The sequence below is a fragment of the Lathamus discolor genome, chromosome 9 (assembly GCF_037157495.1).
Source record: "Lathamus discolor isolate bLatDis1 chromosome 9, bLatDis1.hap1, whole genome shotgun sequence".
Lineage (NCBI taxonomy): Eukaryota > Metazoa > Chordata > Aves > Psittaciformes > Psittacidae > Lathamus > Lathamus discolor.
This window is the reverse complement of record NC_088892.1, coordinates 4,813,659-4,831,770: the sequence shown is the minus strand read 5'-3', so window position 1 is coordinate 4,831,770 and position 18,112 is coordinate 4,813,659. Positions and strand designations below refer to the sequence as shown.

Sequence of the window (18,112 nt, the reverse complement as noted above, 5' to 3'; positions counted from 1 at the left end):
CTCTGCTCACAAAGAGACATCATTAGTAATTATGTAAATATTCATAACATCTGCTCAGGCTGTTAGGATAACTGAGATAACTTTTGTTATTGGACATCTAAAGTACAGATTGAGGGAAAAGTTATACCGTTCTCCTTATTCGATACAGGTTCCTTGCCAATATTTCCTGTATGTTATCCAGGACAGCCGGATTCAGAGTATCCTCCAATTTTGTGTCTGTTATGACAGCCCTGTCATTGTTGCTGCAAAGAAAACCAGAATGCCTTATTTTGGAAGATGCTCAGCAGCACAATCAGTGTATCCCCAAAGCCCAGTGTTCATGGCAGCCCTTTTAGATTCTACCACCAGGGAACACAAGCAACAGATAATTCTTGCAGATGGAGCTCACTGCAGATGGGGCATTTGGTATTTGCGTCAGAGCTGTCCCATCCATGTGCTCCCTGGTAGACAGAATAGCTGTGGGGAGCTGTGGCAGAGCAGAACCTTCTGTAAGGGATGAGATTGGCCATTCTGACGCACAAATATTTGACCCTTTCATCTCAGCCAATGCTCATTCTCATTGTTGATTCCTTCAGTTCACACAAGGGTGCAAAGCCACCAAAAAATGGTGTAAAAGCCTCTTCCTCAGAGCACCATTTCTGTGTCACTCTGTGGGGGGATAAAGGTGAGCCTCCACTCAAAAGAGGCTCACCTCTCTTCATGAATGGTGTTCATCCATGCCAGCACATTGCTCATCCCCTTGACCATTTTTAATACCCACCTACTAATCTTTAAATCATGTTTACTTGTCATTTGTCCAGGCTATGTTCCTCCTTCCCATGGGACAGCCCAGCAGGGAAGAGCAGTGGAGCTTGAGAAGTCTGCCAAAGCTTTCAATAACCGTTCCCTCTGGTTGGAATGAGTGACAGAAAGGGAGCAACTGCAGGAGAGGGAGCACTCACAGCAAGGATGGGTGAGACAGGCCGTGCCCCAGCTGCCCTGCTTCTGCCAGCTCAATGGCATGTTTCCTCTCCAGCTTTTCATAGAGAAGCACGATACTTGATTTTGGCTGGTCGTATTCTCGAAGTAGGATCTTCTGCAGATATTTGCTGTTAAAATATTCTAATCTGTTTGAGGACAAAAGATGGGTTTAGCCTCCTCCCACAACACCCCAGCAGCAAAAGCAAGCCAGCGGGTTCATAGCCCTTGACCACTCCATGTTCCATTATATCCCACTACCTTCTTTCCAGAAATCAACAGTCCAAGAGATCAGTTCCTATTTATTTATGCACTACAGTACGTAAGCTAAGATATTAAAACTTCGCCAAATACAATAAAAGCTCCCCAAATTGCCAGATTTAACATGAACTCTAAGTGCTACAAGTACATGCAGTAGCCCCAGGGGATGCAAGAGATTTAAACACTTCCAGATCCCCTCTTGAGCCATTTCCTCTCACTCTCTGCTCGAAAGCAGCACATTTGGAAAAGATCTAGCCGGTATCAGATACTGACACTCAAGTCCGACAGTCGCTGGCTGTTCACAAAGCTGCTCGAAGGGAGCCAGCAGCGATTCCCATACCCTCTAGTGGCACTTCCAAGTACTGGCATTCCTAAGGAAATCCCTGCCAGCTGCATTAACGAGAGTCCTTACTACGAAGTTAGCTGCGTTTGTGTCTGCACAGCCAAGGAAACAAACCTGATAAATTGCTATTAATATATTTTAGGTTGTTTGCATTAAAAAAAAACAAACAAAACAAAAACCCTCCTACGTGTACAATCTACCAAAGTTCAGTGAAAATTGAGCACTTTGCAACAGAGATGTGCAGAGATCCGCTTTGTCAGTCCACAACAAGCAGTTGTGTTTCATACACAGTTGTGTTTTTAACATATACAGTTGTGTTTTTAACTGTGCACATGCTGGGTTGGAGTCCTCAGCTCCTTCGTGGCCGGAGAGGCAGGAGAGCATGAGCAACACCGCTGCAGGCAGGGACAGGCTGAAGCTACATGGGCTGTGTGTTGTGCTGGCGTGGCCCTTTCGTTTCATTTCTTTGGACAAAAAGGAACAAACAATAGCAGAGGAGAACAGAATCTTTTTAGGGTGAAGCACAATATATGACCTGCAAGTGGGGAAGCACCCCAAGAGCCTGGTCTCACCTTGGACAAGGAAAAGCTGTCCCTCTCTCACCTCCCTTGTGACTCAAGTATGAATGAGATCCAGCTGCCCACAGTGGAAACTTAGGGAATAGAAACCAGCCTTATTTTTTCTACACATGTACACAGTTGTATTTTGGCAAATCCTTACTTGTCTTTCCAGTAATACTGTCCCCAGTGTCCAGATATATCTTCAATGCCAGCCAGCAAATGATCCAAGAACTAAACAGAAAAGAGGATTTTGCTATACACCGGTTGCATGTATTGCATATGTGATGAACTCAGTCAGCAAACATCAAAAGCCAACAGACAAAATGGGAGATGCTTTCAGCTCGGTACACAGCACTGGTAAACAAGGAGAGGGGCTGTCGGGCTAATTCCCCATCCAGTCATCCACGTATATCCCTCTGCTCTGGAGTACAATAAGTGGTTTGGCTGCTTGCTTTCAGGTCTGTGAGAGCGAAGAATAATCACTGAGGGAGGTGGATCTGCTCTTTATGATACGTACAGGATGGCTGATGGCTTGCATGTCCTGCATATTGGGCCTTGATAAGCAGGAAATGCTCATATTGAGGTTTTTGAGGACAATGTGTCTCAGGAGATTGGAATCTTCAGCATACAGATGTAGATAACGTGCTTTGATTTGAATAATAAATACTGCCTTCCCCCAGACGCTTTGCAGTAAATGAAATAATTGGCCACATTGTGCCTTATACAAAAAGATTTTATTGTTTGAAATTATATTAAAAAGCCCAGACAGGTTGATTTTTTCCACCTAGAAGTTAAATCTCTATAATTTCCCAAATTGCTTTCTCTCCTACTGGCAGCTCCAACTGGGAGAGGGCTCTGCTCTACTGCAGGTCAATGGTCCTCCACACTCAGGTATGCCAATGTCCCTGGAACTTCCTCCAGCGCTGACATTTTTTGTGGGGTCAGAGACAAAAAAAGTCAGAGCTGTTGACTCAGCCCTGATGCTTAGTACAGGTTTGATGTCATTAGCTATTAGCAGCCATATAGTTGAAGGACCAGGAAGCGACCTCACCCCCACTGTTCATCACTCTTCCGAGCAAGAATGCCCCGACTCTCCAGAGAAATAAATTTGAGGAAGAAAGCTGCTTCTGCATCCCTGCTTTCCAGCAGTCTTCGTTGTTGCCTTCCCTACTTAACTTAATTGGTACACAGTCATTTTCAGCTCCCATTTCCTAATAAACACATTTCCAGAGATGATTTACTATTCACACACTAACAAAAGAAGAAAGTATTCTCTGTTCACGATGGGAAAAGACTCTTCAGCCTATTGAACTGTTCTGTTAACCTCAGACAAAGCGCTGCAATACAACCTAATTGTGAGGATGCCAAACTGTTTTTATAAATGTCCTCAGACCTAATGTCTTTATTCCTAGCTATCCAAAAAAGAAGATTAAAATATGCCTGAAGGAGCCATACCCACAGAAATGTGCCTGAGCATAAACAATGAGGTTCAGAAACAGACTTTTACATTGGACAGAGATGCAAATGCAAAGCCTCTGCTAAACATGCAGAGTACCCTGCTTCCTCATGGAGTTGACCCCATCTGAAAAAGTCCGCTATAACTAGAAAGGCCAGTGTTTGGACAGCGAGAGCAGAGTGAACTAAATTCGATCCTAAAAATCTTCTAATTCCAACCCGCTGCCATGGTCAGGGACACCTTCCAGTAGAGCACATCCAACCTGGCCTTGAACAATTCCAGGGAGGGGGAACTTCCCTGGTTCCCTCCCACATAATTCCAGCCTTTATCCTCCTTTTTCTAATCTTTGGTTTGGGTTTTTTTGTTTTGTTTTGTTTTTTTGGTGTTTTTTTGTTTGTTTTTTGTTGTTTTTTTTTTTTTTTTTTTTTTTTACAAAAATGTCCAAATTGATGGCAGTGATGTGGCTGATGAACACATGGAAGATCCCAACCCTGAAAGCAACCAAGTTTCTTTTTCTTTCTTTCTTTCACTCTTTACAGAGAAGCAGAAATGTTTGAGTTAGGGAAGACTACAAGCTTTTGGGCAAGTTATCATCTTTCTCTGTCATGTTTGCGCAGCACCTAATGCAATATCAGCCTAAGTTGGTAGCTGCTATTCCAGTGCAAGGAATAAGCCATGGTTAGGAAGCTGCATAAAACGTTAAACCTGGAAATGGACCTGCAGAAGATTGAAACTGCGTATCTGTAGAGTCCCTGGAGGCACACACATTTCAGGAGGATCACATTGCTACCAGCAAAGGATACTGGAAAGCTCTGGCTGCATTTTAACGGATGCACTTACCCGAATATGGATCTGCTCTCCCACTGTGGGAGCACTCTCTCTTTTCCTCTTAACAGCCAACAAGTCAACAAGAGGACGGATGGTCATTCCCTGCAGCACAACCACAAAGACAAAAATCAGCCTTTCTTCACATCTAGTGTTCTTAGTGGTACCTGCACTGGGAAAAAAAACATCACCAGCACAGGTATGAGCCACAGCTACTTCGTTCCTTGCCAGAACAAGACCTGGTGTTTGAGCTAACGCTTCTCATCTCCTCTGCTTTATTAGCAAGGCAAAATCTGCAAAGCTTCAACAAGACTGGAAACTGTTCTCCCAGCTGTACGCCAAACATTTTGTTTGCTTGTGGTAGCAGCCTGTCAATGGGAGCTCACACAAAGGCTTCAGGATGGGGGTAGGCAGAGAGGGGAAATGCTCTGCTCTCCTCATCTGGCATCTCAAAGACCACAGAAAGTCAACCAATAATTTCAAGGTCAAGCCGGTGGCTTGCTATTCCTTGTAGCCAACCAGATGGAAAGAGGCTTGAAACGTTCCAAGTCTGAATGCCTGAAACGATGATAGTCCTTGAGACTTCACAGCACGGAGCCTCCACCAGCATTTGTCTGCTAGCTTTGAGTATTATGTGTCACAGATCATTACCCCAACGATCTTTGATGGCCTGCCGGTGGCTAAGTTTACTAATCAAAGTATCCACCTGGTGAGAAGGGTCAAGGGAAGAGTTTTAATGCCATTTAAGCCTCGTGAGAGAACTTCTAAAATGCTGTTGTGCTACATTTCTTAGTCTGGCTTTGGTATGAAATGAGTTTTCTAGGACATGTTTACAGCAAAAGTGATGGAGTAGTTGATGTTTATGACTTCTGAATGTCACAAATGCTGGCACGGAGGAGAGCTGAACACATTTTTAATTGCAGAAACAATTAATGTGTCATTTTAATAGCTAATAGCAATAAAAAAGCATCGCTATTCAGACAAATAGCATAAAACTCATAAATTCAGAAATAACAGATATCACAAAAATTAAGTAGAGACTATGCAATTGATGTCTTGCCTTCACTGGGTAATCGGCTGCATTTGTTTTCATTTTAAAGTGATCTTTTGGAGTTTTGTGACCAGGAATCACAAACTTAAACTCTTGAATTCTTTCGGCCCTTCCTGACCTTCACCATCAGTGAAATCGCACGTGCTATTTCAGACCATGTGTTATTTCACAACACACCTACAGGTCCCCTGTGATGCTCCTCCACCCACTTGCAATAATTCATTAAAGGTGCATCACCTGATGCTGACAACTCTGTTATGGCTCATACAATGTTTTCTACCACCAGTGATCCGATAGATAATGGGTCAGTTCAGGCAACAAACAACAAAAATACCCAAATCAAATTAAAAACTCACACATGTGCCAAAAAATGAAAAAAAAACACTCTTAATTATTACATTTGCTAACAATTTCATGCAAGAGGTCAGAGGCAAATAGGCTGAGAGAGTGAACCTCAAATGGAGAACGTGCTATTTCATTTTTAAACCACACTGAAAGGAAGAACAATGGCTTTTTGCAACATTCCAAGCCCACAGCTCCTTGAAGGACTCTCTGGGCTACATGGTGCATATCCAGGCCTGCTCAGAAGCACTGAGAACTTGACAATTGCTCAGTTAAACTTCTCAAAATTATTAACCAGGCTCATTGTGGGAACAGCCTTATGCAACTGAGTTAAAAAAGGCCAAAATAGGTTAATTTCTTGGGTTGCGTAATGCACTGATAGACCCATGTATGGACAAGCCCACGGCTAACATGTTGATCGCTAGTTCATGTAGCACAAGGCTTTTCAGAGAGTGTGATCAGGATTCCTAAGAAAATGAAGTCAGTTTGTGCTCTGACAAGATGCTTTGCTGGCCTTCCCCAGCTTAAAAGAGCCCAGATAACTTCTCACCTAGTTTCTGTCCTATCTTAACACAGACCCCCCCTGCCAAGTCTGTACTGATATCACTGAGAATATAAAGAAAACTCATTGTACAAAATAACAACAGAAGTCCACTGTCTACAGAAGTTGGTTTGTAGCCAGTATTTGACTTGTCCTTTCCACCCAAAGTGACAGAGCACCATCAAAAGTGCTGGGATATTAAGGATATTAATTCTTCAGTAATGTGTCCATCAACATGGCTGGCAGCAGTGCCACGAACTTCAGAAGCTGCAGGAATCGTTTGTAAAGGTTCGCCTTAATACATGTTTCTATTTGTGTATGTATACATTGAGATACAGCATTGAAAAGTTCATATCCTTCTGTTGCAGCTTATTTCCCCCCTCCCTGTTCTCGTGGTGGCCTCAGCTACACAATACTGCAGGTATCTTGAGCCTGAGCAAAGTCTGTCTTTATAGACACTATGCTCCTGCTGAATGGCTGAAGGTCAAGGGGTCGTCCCGCCGACACGTACCCACAGGGGACCCTGTTTAACTCTCACCCTTTCGCATGGGGATGACATCACCAGCTGAGCTTTGAGGTTACACAAAAGCCCTTTTCCCAGTCCTGGGAAGGATTTTCCGAGGCCTCTGCAGAATAGAGCTGCTGCCTTAGAACAACCTTTGTCTGAGACTCAAGAGCGTCTCTGCATGAGCGGACGTGCCTAGTGACCGTGTCTTTTCAATTTCTGACCCACATTTGCATTTTAAAACTCGTCAACCTCCACCTAAGTACGTTCCCCCCACCCCTGGCCCCTGCTCCCTCCTTTCAGTTTGAAAGCTGTGCCTGGTCCAGCTGCCCCGCGGGTCTCAGCTCCGAGCCCATCAGCATGTCACACGTTGACCATGTTTTCAGCTCATGATGTGGATTAGGTGGATGTGGGGAAGCAGAGAGCCAACGCCAATCCTCCACATCGCCCAAGTGCCCAACACCCACACCTAAGGGGCTCAGGGAGGCCAAGCAAAAGGAATTTGCTCTTGTGGACTGATAGCCATGGGGCCACTCAGCAGCTGTCACTGTGACCCACCAGCTCCCAGAGCCCCGGCTGCTGCTCTGCTTCCTCCATCCAAGGGCAGGAAGAGGGCAGCCCCGGGTCAGCAGCTCTGCATGGACCTCATGCTCTTCAGCAGGAGCTCCTGGGGAGCTTTTCTGCATGGCATCTTTCCCAGACCCACATCCTGCTTGCCTCAACCCTATGGAGACCCATGCTTAACTTTTTGGGGATGGTGCACACCAGGTAGACATCGGTCTTGTTCACTTCAGGACCAGACAACTCAAATTTTCCCACCACATTCTCCTCCAAACATGACAGCGTTTGTGAGGTGAACTAAAATGTGTATTTCAAAGAAAGCCCGGAAGGAGCCTTGCCCTTACGGACTTGCTGCTGAGCAAAGAACAGGGAGACACCTCCAAAATCATCACACAGAAGGCTGCAAGGATGCTTTTACCACTAGATGTCAGAGCAATGCTGTCTGCCTGCTCCTCCCGAGCTCAACAACTCCTTACAACCTCAGCCTGTGCCTGAGGGGGAGAAAAGCTCTCTCCATCACAGACCTGGAAGGGTGCTAATCCAGGATCAGTCAAAAATAACAGCATATGATTAGTAAGGACAGCAATACCAGCACCAAGTTCTGCCCCAGCTGCAGACTGTCCATCCTCACCCACTATACAGCTGTGGGCTGGGGTCAGATGTGGCACTGCTCATACGGTGCCAAAGAGCAGCCTAAGCTGCAGATGCTCCTACAGCCTTTCTGTAGGATTGGGCTTTGCAAAACATACTCAAAAGACACCCACAGAAATCAGTCTTTAAAGGGGGGGAGCAATCAGTACTCTGAGGGTCCACCGCCCTGGCAGCTGCTGCTTGATGTGGGCAGGTTGAACTCACTCACAGAAGCTTTGGTGGTGGGTAGGAAACAAGCCAAGAATCACCAGGGCAGAAAGAGAAAGCAGGTAGCAACAGGGCTTAGGGATCAGTTATAGAAGAAAGATTAGAGGCAAATTAATCAAAAGTGCTGACTTTTCTATTTGCTTCTGATTTTCCTTGCTTTTATAACAAGTAACACACCCAAAGTTGGTTGGTTTTTTTCCAGTGGAAGAGCTAAAGCAATCCCCTTCCTGCTGCATCATCACAAAATAACTGCAGCTGCTTTGCTGCATGAATGTGAAAACATCTCAGACAGAGACACAAAATATAAAATAAACTAATGACTGTTGTTGCTTCAGCTGTTGGGTGCCCCAATAAAACTCATTTTCAGAAGCCATTAAAAAGTCACTCCCCCCAAATTAGGCCCCTTTAAATTTGTCCCACTTGTGCACTACCAAAGCTGAGACGACCAAACTATAAACTTCTTCAAGTTCTGGCTGCCCGTGTTCAGGGGATTTGGAACATCTCCAACATCTTCCATCTTCTCACCTCTGGGATCAGGAAAACTGATCTTCGTTTTACTGCATGGCTCAGGCAGCATTTCATTTCATGACAAGGCCTCCAATAACAAGTGGCTCTTACCTTGCTCAAACAGCTAGTTGTAGAGGTTGATTTGTATTGGCTTTGCTCTCACATAAAACACACAAAAGCGCTGCTTTAGAGAGGAAACCTACGCCAGCATCATCCTTCACAATTTTCAAAACTGCTATCCCACTATGGATGGACCGGATAAAAGATGGGACAAGTTATCATGGAAAACGCACAGCACGCGTTGTGAGTCAACAGATGCTAGTCAAACTCTCAAACCTGCTGCCTCTTTCAGTAATCATTTAAAGTTTTCATATGCCTAACCACTCAATAGAGGGAAAGATTTAATGATCAGAAAATCCTTGTATCCACTTAATAGTTTAGTACTGGTTATCTGGAAAAGAAAAAAATCATGCTTATTCTCCACATTGTCCTGGGTTGAGCAGCAGCAGTCATTCTTCTCCTTCTTAGGAGCTAGTACAGTGCTGTGTCTTGATCTTTTGGCCTTGGAACAGTGGTGATAACGCCGATGTTTTCAGTTGCTGCTCGAATGTTTGGTCTGGCCAAGGACTTTCTGAGCCTCATGCTCTGCCAGGGAGGAGGGGAGGCCGGGAGGAAGCAGAGACAGGACACCTGACCCAAACTAGCCAAAGAGGTATTCCATACCACAGCACGTCATGCCCAGGATGTAACTTGGAGTGACCCGGAAGGGTTGGGTCGACAGGGTTGGACGAGGTATTGGTCGGTGCTCGGCTGGGGGGAGTGGGGGCGAGTTATTGGTCGGCTGGTGTTGAGGTGTTGTATTCTTTCCTCTTGTTATTTCCTTTATCATTATTATCATTGGTGGTAGCAGTAGTGATCTATGTTATACCTTAGTTACTAAACTGTTCTTATCTCAACCCGTGGGAGTTGCATTCTTTTCGATTCTCCTCTCCGTCCCTCCAGGAGCAGGGGGAGGGCAAGAAGAGGGGGAGTGAGTAAAAGAGGTTTGTGGTTGGGTTCAAACCACGACACACATCTGCTAGCGACACCAAGATTGTTTTTACCTGTACAAACACGGTGAAGAGGATGACAACAGTTGTCGCTGCAATGAAGAGCTTCTTTCTGTGAAAGTCAGGCAGCAAGAAAACCAAAGAGAAACAAATGGCTCCTCGGAGACCCCCGTATGCTATAATGAATTGGTCTTTGCTGGTGATGGTGTTCACATGAAATCTGTTCACAAAGAAAGTCAGCACAAGAACCCCTGAAAAGCAGGAAAGAAGATGGGAGCACATCAAACAAAAAGAGCGATTAGATACAACTCAATGCATTATACTGTAAAACACCTCTGAACTGGTAAATACCAGTCACGAGGAACTGGCCAGGGAACAAGGGATGCGCCCAGTATCCCATTGGAGAAGGGCTTTTCTTCCAGCCTGGTCCAACAGGTCTGTGTTTGATTTGTCCACTAAAAGCTAATCCCTGATGCATTTCTGATTTGGGGTATCACACCACCATTGACTGGCCACAGTTTTGGGAGTTTGTACAACTATGAATTGTACTATAAGATGCAGTTTTAGGTAGCTCCTCTTGTAGCAAATTCTCCTGTTTTTTAACTCAACCTTGTGCTTATTACAGCCCAGCTGGGAAACCAGAGCTTCCTTCAGAAGGACTCTGAAGTCTGCAGGGGAGTTCTAGTGTTCTCATCCTGCTCCAATGACCACAGATACCAGAACATACCGCTTACCTGGTGACTCAGTGTTAAGCATCAGCTAAATACTGAACAAACAAGAACTACCGGCAACACAGGATATATTAGCACATTTATTTTGATGGTGGTTAATGAAAGTTTTTAGGGCAATTCTATAGTCATGTGCCAGCCAAAACTTCACTTGTAAAATGACACAGAACCAGATTCCAAAAACTGAATTGAAATATTAATTGATTTACTCTAATTGGTGCAGGCAAATGAGTAAACTGCTCAGATTCTAAGTGTTCTCAAGGCAAAGGATCATCAGCAGTTTAGCCACAGGTTACCCTCCAATTTCCAAAAGTTTCCAAGCAGCACCTTGGATAAGCAGCTCAATTCTGCCTCTGTAAATGCTGCTTCTTCACCAGTCTTTCACTCAAAGATTTATGCTGTATGAACTTCAGACAACATGAGGTGACACAATAACTGATGTAACTTATGGTCATTTGCAAATACATAAACAGATACAGAAAGGTATAAAAAGTTGGGCCTTAAATCAGTACGCCATGATCTAACACCAACAGATATGATAAACATCTTATTTCCTGAAGATTAATGGCCATTTTTAGAACTGATGGCACAGACTGACACTGACTTTAACTAGGAATTAGCTGGACCCACACCACTGCTGCTTTTCTAAAGGGTGTTTGGAGAAGAAATGAACTTCAAAAATAGTGCACTTGTAATGTACGTATCAAACACCTTCCCACACACATGCAACTAAAAATATCTGACTGCACATCAGACCGGTTTGAAGAAAACAAAAAGCTGGGGATGTTCCAATGAATAGGGAACTCGATTAACCTTGCAACACCTTCCCCACTTCCAGATCTCCATGGAGCTCGTATCCAGACCAGCAGATGCAAAGTACATCAGTTTCAGGTTCTTTTTCACTTTAAATAAAGCAAATGAAATAAAGCATACCTCAGCTCACATCTGCAGCTACTGTAAAGCTCAGGCAATGCTGATGATTTAAAGGAACAAAATTTGCTTCAGCTGATATCATGGCCTTTGTTTTAATTTAATCATTCCTCATAAATTATCATTAGCATTCGCTAAACTAACTCAAGGCCATTTTTTTCCAAGACATGACATACAGTTCATCATTTTGAGCAGAATGTGTTTTCTTCTGCAGATAGACCTTGAGAAAGTGCAGAAGGAAACTTCCCCAGTGCTTGGATAACTGTGGAATATTAGTGCTGTAATGCGATTAATGCATTTTGCTTTTTAGCTGATCTCTCCTACATCAAAGTAATTCCAGGTCTCAGGCTTCAGCAGAATCATTTCTTGCTTAACGGCATGAAGAGGGTTCAATAGAGGACAAGACCACAGCTCAGGCACTAACCCCAATATTGTTGATCTGAAAGTCCCCAATTGCTGCAAGCAAACTCTGTGGGTACCTCTCATTTCTGGATCAGTGCCTCAAGCATGTCCATAGCTGCCAGATGGGTCTGAGCAGGCCAGGATCTCATCTCAGCCACCACCTCCAAGACAGGAGATGCCCAGCCTGCGCAGCACCCTACCCAGCTCCTGCCCTCCCAGCACACCTATGGCTCCCCAGCCAGGTGCTGCAGAAAAGGGACACCTGGCTCAGAATCAGATGTGCAAGATGATTTTGCAGCCCTGGTTTGTGTGTTCTTATTTAAATCAAGGGAGATTTTGAATGGAAAAAGGGTTTTCTTCCCTCGCTGCAGCACTGAGCTCTTCCCTAATAACATGCTGCATAATTTGAGAATGCAATCAGAGGAGCTGTGTTTAGAGAGCCAGGGGAGCTTGTGATGTTATTGCGTCCCTTATGTCTTGCAGTGAAGAATTTTTTGAACTAAGAAAATTCAAACTAAAAACTCGAGCAAATTATTTCGAGAAAACCACTTTACCATAATAAAACGTTTGAACATCCGCACCACCAATAAGCATGTTTCCAAGTGCATTTATGGTGCAGTTATTAAAAAAATACTTGGCATGTATTAACAGCTAATGAAACCCATTCTGCTATGTCTTGATAATCATGGCCAATCCTATTTAAGCAATTTCTTGAAGTGTCTATCAAATTTGAGTTCACTCTGACTCAGTGGTTTGTAAGCATAAATCCTGTTGAATGGGTTGTAGCTGTCAAATTCTTTGCCAAAGTGTATGCTGTTATACTTGAAGATATAGTTAATATAGAAAAACTTCCATAAATGGGAAGGTAGGCACTGCACTCCCTTTGGTGACAGTAACTGCACAATGTAAGAAGCAACAGAGAAACGGTCTCTCTGAAGCACCACATCAGTGCAAAGATGCAACTGGGGACACAAAGCAGCATATCTGTTTTTCTGGTCATTTGCAATGCAGAGTATTCTGGGACCAGGACTCAGGTTTTCATTGCAAGTGATCAAGAAAATTATCTTCAGGCACAATTATCAGGAAAAGGTTTTAATACACAGCTCTCGTCCTCTTGTTATCACCAAATCTTGGTCACTTTTTTACTGTGAGATTGGTCAAACACCGCAATAGGTTTCCCAGGGATCGTGCAGAGCCTCCTCCAAGAGGATAATCAAAAGCTGTTTGGACACAGTCCTGCCTAGCTGACCCTGCTCAAGTAAGGGTTGAACCCAATGATCTTGAGAGGCCCCTGCCAACCTCAGCAGTTCTCCAATTCTGTGCAGTTCTGTCATTCTCTGTCCTTATCTGAGGTTCTTGAGTAGGAGCAGGAGCATCCTCACATTTCAGGTCCCGATTTTCATCTACCCAGCAGTAAGCAGGGTAGATGCTCTTCTGTAAAGCGGAACAGCATCTCCAGAGACAGCTGTTAGAAGGTTCCTCCAGTTTCCCATTTAAGGATGCTGCTGTACACAAACTCATTACAAATTAAATCCCTTAAATCTCTGCAATTCAGAATATGCTGTCAGAGGCCTCATGATTTCACACGGCTCTCTGATCCCAAGCTATGTGCTTACAGTCTCCCTTCTACTGTGAGGAAACCAAGGGTCTAATAAGCACTGAAGCAGGAGAAGAGATCATAGCAATCAAAGGAGGATCTAAGACAGAGGTATCAACAAAACAGATGTCCTGAGAATTTCTGCTTAGCACCAGTGTTGTCTATGGTGAGTGCACAGAGTAGGAAATCATAGTAAAATGTAAGACTTGCTATTGAGCAAGCAATAGGGGATGGAAGCATTGCCTGGGGTCTCCTACTTCAGTCCTTGCATTCACATCTGGGATAACCACACATACAGAGTGAGCAGGAAAGGATGATGGGGGCAGGAGCATTCTCTCATTTAATGGAATTACATTTTTCACTCCCATAAATAATAATATATATTAAAACAAACCAACCGAACAAAAAACCCCTATTACTTGACCATACCTAGTGCTCTCCAAACAAGACAGAAAATGACAGTGAAGCAAATGTATGGCCAGTTCCACTCATGATTTTCTCCGATGGTGGAAACTCCAAGGAAGATGAAGATGAGGGTATCGCTAACACTGCTCCACATCTTCATGAAGTATTTGACTGTGGTGTGAGACTTCAGAGAGATGTTGGCCTCCACGTAACGTTTCATGCCCATGGCACAAGCAATGATGCTGAGAAAATGAAACAATAAATGTTTATACTTAAGCACATAAAACTAACACATTGTCACATATTTAAACAAAAGGCTTCATCAAGTTTTGCATGTTTGCAGACGTCTCTGTGTAGTAATTCACCTCCTACATCAGTCCAATGAAATCAGGAGGAACACCAGGACAATAGAGACTATAAATGTTGCCAACACTGCCCAAATTTGGTTTTTAACAGGTAAATGACTCACTATCTATTGCATTTATCATAGCCACACAGCAATACCTACAATTAACAACACTCAACTCTTCCTATCATAATACACCACTTTCAGCATTTTAACTTTGCCAAACTCTAATCTTGCAATTTCTCATGGATAATTGGTTCTCCGAGTTACAGGGTACATGGGGATAACCTAATTCATCAGCTTTGCAAATCAGTACATTTTGAGGCCAGCAATCTTAGAAGATCAGAACAGTTGAGCGTTCAAGGAGTCGAAGATCCATTTTTTATATTTCAACCTGGACAGAAACACTTTGTTCTAAATATTGTACCAGAAATAGCAAAATGACTTTTAAGTTTCCAAGATCTGATTTCCATTGATAATTTTAAGGTCATCTACATGAAGTTTTATTAATTTTAAAATTGCTTTCAAAAGGACATCATGGCAATTCTCTTTATTATATCACACAGACAAGTGCACAAAGAGGCTTGCAGAAGTGCCCCTGGGTCTGGCAGACTGACTTTAAGCACTAGCTGTGACCAGGACAGTTAAGTGACCTACACAGATGCAAATAGGTGTTAAGATAGGTAGCGACCTCCGCAGCACATTATCCAGAATGTATCTTCTCAGCTAAGAGCTATGAGAAAACAGCCATGAGGTTATTGCTTTGCAGTGAAACCATCACATTAAAAAAGGGGCCTATAAGAAAGATTTTTGGGAAAGATTTTTTTTTTTTAGGAAAGACTTGTTAGCAGGGCCTGTTGTGAGAGGAAGAGGGGTAATGGTTTGAAACTAAAAGAGGGACATTTGGCTGGATGCGAGGAAAAAATGCTTTACAATGAGGGTGGTAAAATACTGACTCAGGTTGCCCAGAGAGGTGGTAGACACTGCCCCTGGAGACATTCAAGACCAGGCTGGACGTGGTTTTAAACAACCTGATTTAGTTGAAGATGTCCCTGCTCATGGCAGGGGTTGGACTAGATGAGCTTTGAAGGTCCCTTCCAAAACAAACCATTCTATGATTTAACTTCAGAATTTCTCAAAAAAGATTCTTTGCTTTATCTGGGCTTTGATGGAAAACAGGGTTGCCCCCCTGCCCCACCTAACATAAGAGTTTTCAGATGGACAGAGCTGACGGTGCTCTGGCTGTGGGCTTATAACTTGTATGAAACCAAAGTTCCCAGTCCTGTCTTCCATAGCTATTTCAGGAAGACAGTGCTGGCCACTGCATTGCTGCTCCTGACCTGTACTGCTGCTAACAGAAGCAGAATAATGGCTCTTTTCTTAGCTCATCAGTGAATCTGTACCACATCTTCGCTGCCACAACTCAGCGTCTATTCTTGAACCAAGACAAAGGAATGGAAAACCACTATATTCATTTCTGCTCTACATTCACTTCTAAGGCACTAGAAAAATTAGCAACACCATTATGGGAAGATACTTATCAGATATGTGGTTGGAAAAAAAGGAAAAGAAAAAAATACTTTTTCCAATGAATATGCACTTCCACCAACTGCGAGTTACTGATTACTGGGCTTTAGGTTCAAACCAACCAACCCAAACTTACAAACAAAACCAACCCAAACTAACAAAACCAAAACGACAATAAACCCACACATTTCTGTTCCTTTCTCTTTAAAATAGTTCTCATTTGTTTTTTCCTCATTACATGAAATAAACCCATGCCTGTTTTTTTGAAGGAAAACATACATTTGAGTTTGTCTGAAATTAAAGCTGGACTTCAGGGAGAGGACTTGCAGCAAAAGCGCAGGATATGAAAGGTTAGACTCAGGAGAGACAGGATACTCTTGCTGGGGAAAGAGATTCCATCTTATCCAGCATCGTGAGACTTTTCTCGTCTAATGTTGTTTAAGCGCACCTCTTTCATGTCCTGAGGAAATGTACCGATGCCTTAAAATTTCCTTAAACTGGTCTTTTTTGATTTATCCTTTTCAGATTGACCCACTTTGCACAAAGCACTGAGCCAGAAGAAGTAACAGAAATTGAACCACAGGCTAAACAGAAAATAATAAATTCTTACGTTCCTGCCTCAATCAATAGTGGGTAAAACAGTTCCAGCTAAGAAGAAATCCAACAAGCATTTCTGGGCAAGCGACTTCCAGGGCTGTGGTTTGGGAGCACTTATTCATGAACGGATAGGGGTTCACACCAGATTCACAGGGAAGGAATAAACTTGACCTATCTTGCCACAGCTTCAAAGATGGACACTGATACTAGGGCAAGAGGAAAAAATAAAACCAAAAGAAGACCAAAAGAAGATAAAACACACATGCAGAACGGTTCAGCAGACCGAGCTGCATTCACAGATTTATTTTTTATATTTTTGACTATGTAGAATTGATTTTTTTGGCAATCAAATTGTTTTTCAAAGAGCAAACTGCCAAGATCTGCTTTTTACAATGCAGTATTCCCTGGTCACAAATGAATGAATTGTTTGAAATCAAGATACATAAAAGAGGCATTTATAATTTGGCAATTATAAGACCAGCAGTGCAGGAATCAGCTGCCTTTGCAATTGTTTTGCTTTAGAGACAATGCATTATTCAAAAGAATAGAAAATGGGTTCCATAATGGGTATAGTAGATTGTGATTGATAGAAGGAGACACCATTAGGATTGAATGTTTTCTGCTCCACGATGATTATGCAGCATGTTTATCTCACTGTTCTGTCTTACACTCCTATAAATAGGCTTTCTTTTACTTATTCCCAGAGCTAGAATTGTTTTCAGTAATGCTAGGATATTGCTCCTATTAACCATTCAAGGAAACAAAATCTGCAAGATATAGGAATGGTTTATCTTCATTATTATCAGATTTACAGTTGTTTACACTGTAGCTGTCCATGCAGTCTGTCTTTTGAGAAATATTAAATAGTTGGTTGTGATCCTCAGTGCCAGCTGACTTAGTTTAAGTAGGAGAGCCAAATTCAGTGGATACCAGCCTGCAGAAACCATGACTAAATCACTCTGGTTTTCATCTGTCTTTGCTTTCCAAGGTGAGCTTTCTTTGACCATTAACATTATTATCCAAGACCAAAGTTGGCTGAGGAGCTGATTAAATACTCCTTGCAGCTCTTCAAATGTTGGTTTTGGCTCGGCCAAACACGGAAAAAAGAACAAAATATGCCAAGAAAGCTTCTTCTGGCTCTGGTAAATCTACTAGACATCTCACTGCTTGAATGTCCAGGATTTCCAAACAAAAACCATGGAGCTCAAATAAACATTCCTCAATAACCTTCATAAAGCAATCAGCCATCAGAAGCTTGCCCAGCAGGAATCATCTGGATTGCTTGTGACTTGTAGCTATTACCATCGATGTGTTATTGTGTAATGCGTGAAATGGGGTTATACCTCTCAGCTCTTCCACAGGCTCTTACACTCACTGTTCACTGCTATACAGAGATTCCCGACTAAGCAAACTTCAATCTTTCTGTTACTTTTCAGTATCTATAGCCAGAAAGCTCTCCTGGACAGATGAGATGCTGGGATGTACTTACGCCACAATCCCTGAGAGGTGAAACATTTCAGCAGTGAGGTAGGAAAGGTAGCTGTATAGGAAGACAAAGAGCGGCTCAATGACACGGATATCCTTGGTGAATCGCGTGGTAAAGGCAGCGGTCATCCCAAAAATAAGACCTACTAGGACTCCTCCTAGCCCAACCACAAAGAACTTTCCAACTCCAGCAAAAACATCCACAGTTTTGATGGCTGGCATTTCACAGAAAGATCGAAACAGCTTGTAGAGTACCTGGGTGAAAAACATGAAAACCAG

General features: G+C 43.1%; 1 protein-coding gene across 10 annotated transcripts in view; it reads right to left on the bottom strand.

Annotated features, from left to right (window-relative positions):
* LOC136019485 (sodium/hydrogen exchanger 2-like) overlaps positions 1 to 18,112 on the bottom strand; it is a 37,191-nt gene that overhangs the window by 8,999 nt on the left and 10,080 nt on the right. For all 10 annotated transcript variants that reach the window (XM_065689723.1, XM_065689724.1, XM_065689728.1 and 7 more), the window contains 7 exons: positions 17,838 to 18,088; positions 13,903 to 14,120; positions 9,871 to 10,067; positions 4,418 to 4,507; positions 2,282 to 2,352; positions 942 to 1,106; positions 128 to 242 (listed from right to left, as the gene is read on the bottom strand). In XM_065689723.1, the coding sequence (XP_065545795.1) occupies positions 128 to 242; positions 942 to 1,106; positions 2,282 to 2,352; positions 4,418 to 4,507; positions 9,871 to 10,067; positions 13,903 to 14,120; positions 17,838 to 18,088 (1,107 nt within the window). The remainder of the gene's footprint in view (positions 1 to 127; positions 243 to 941; positions 1,107 to 2,281; positions 2,353 to 4,417; positions 4,508 to 9,870; positions 10,068 to 13,902; positions 14,121 to 17,837; positions 18,089 to 18,112) is intronic.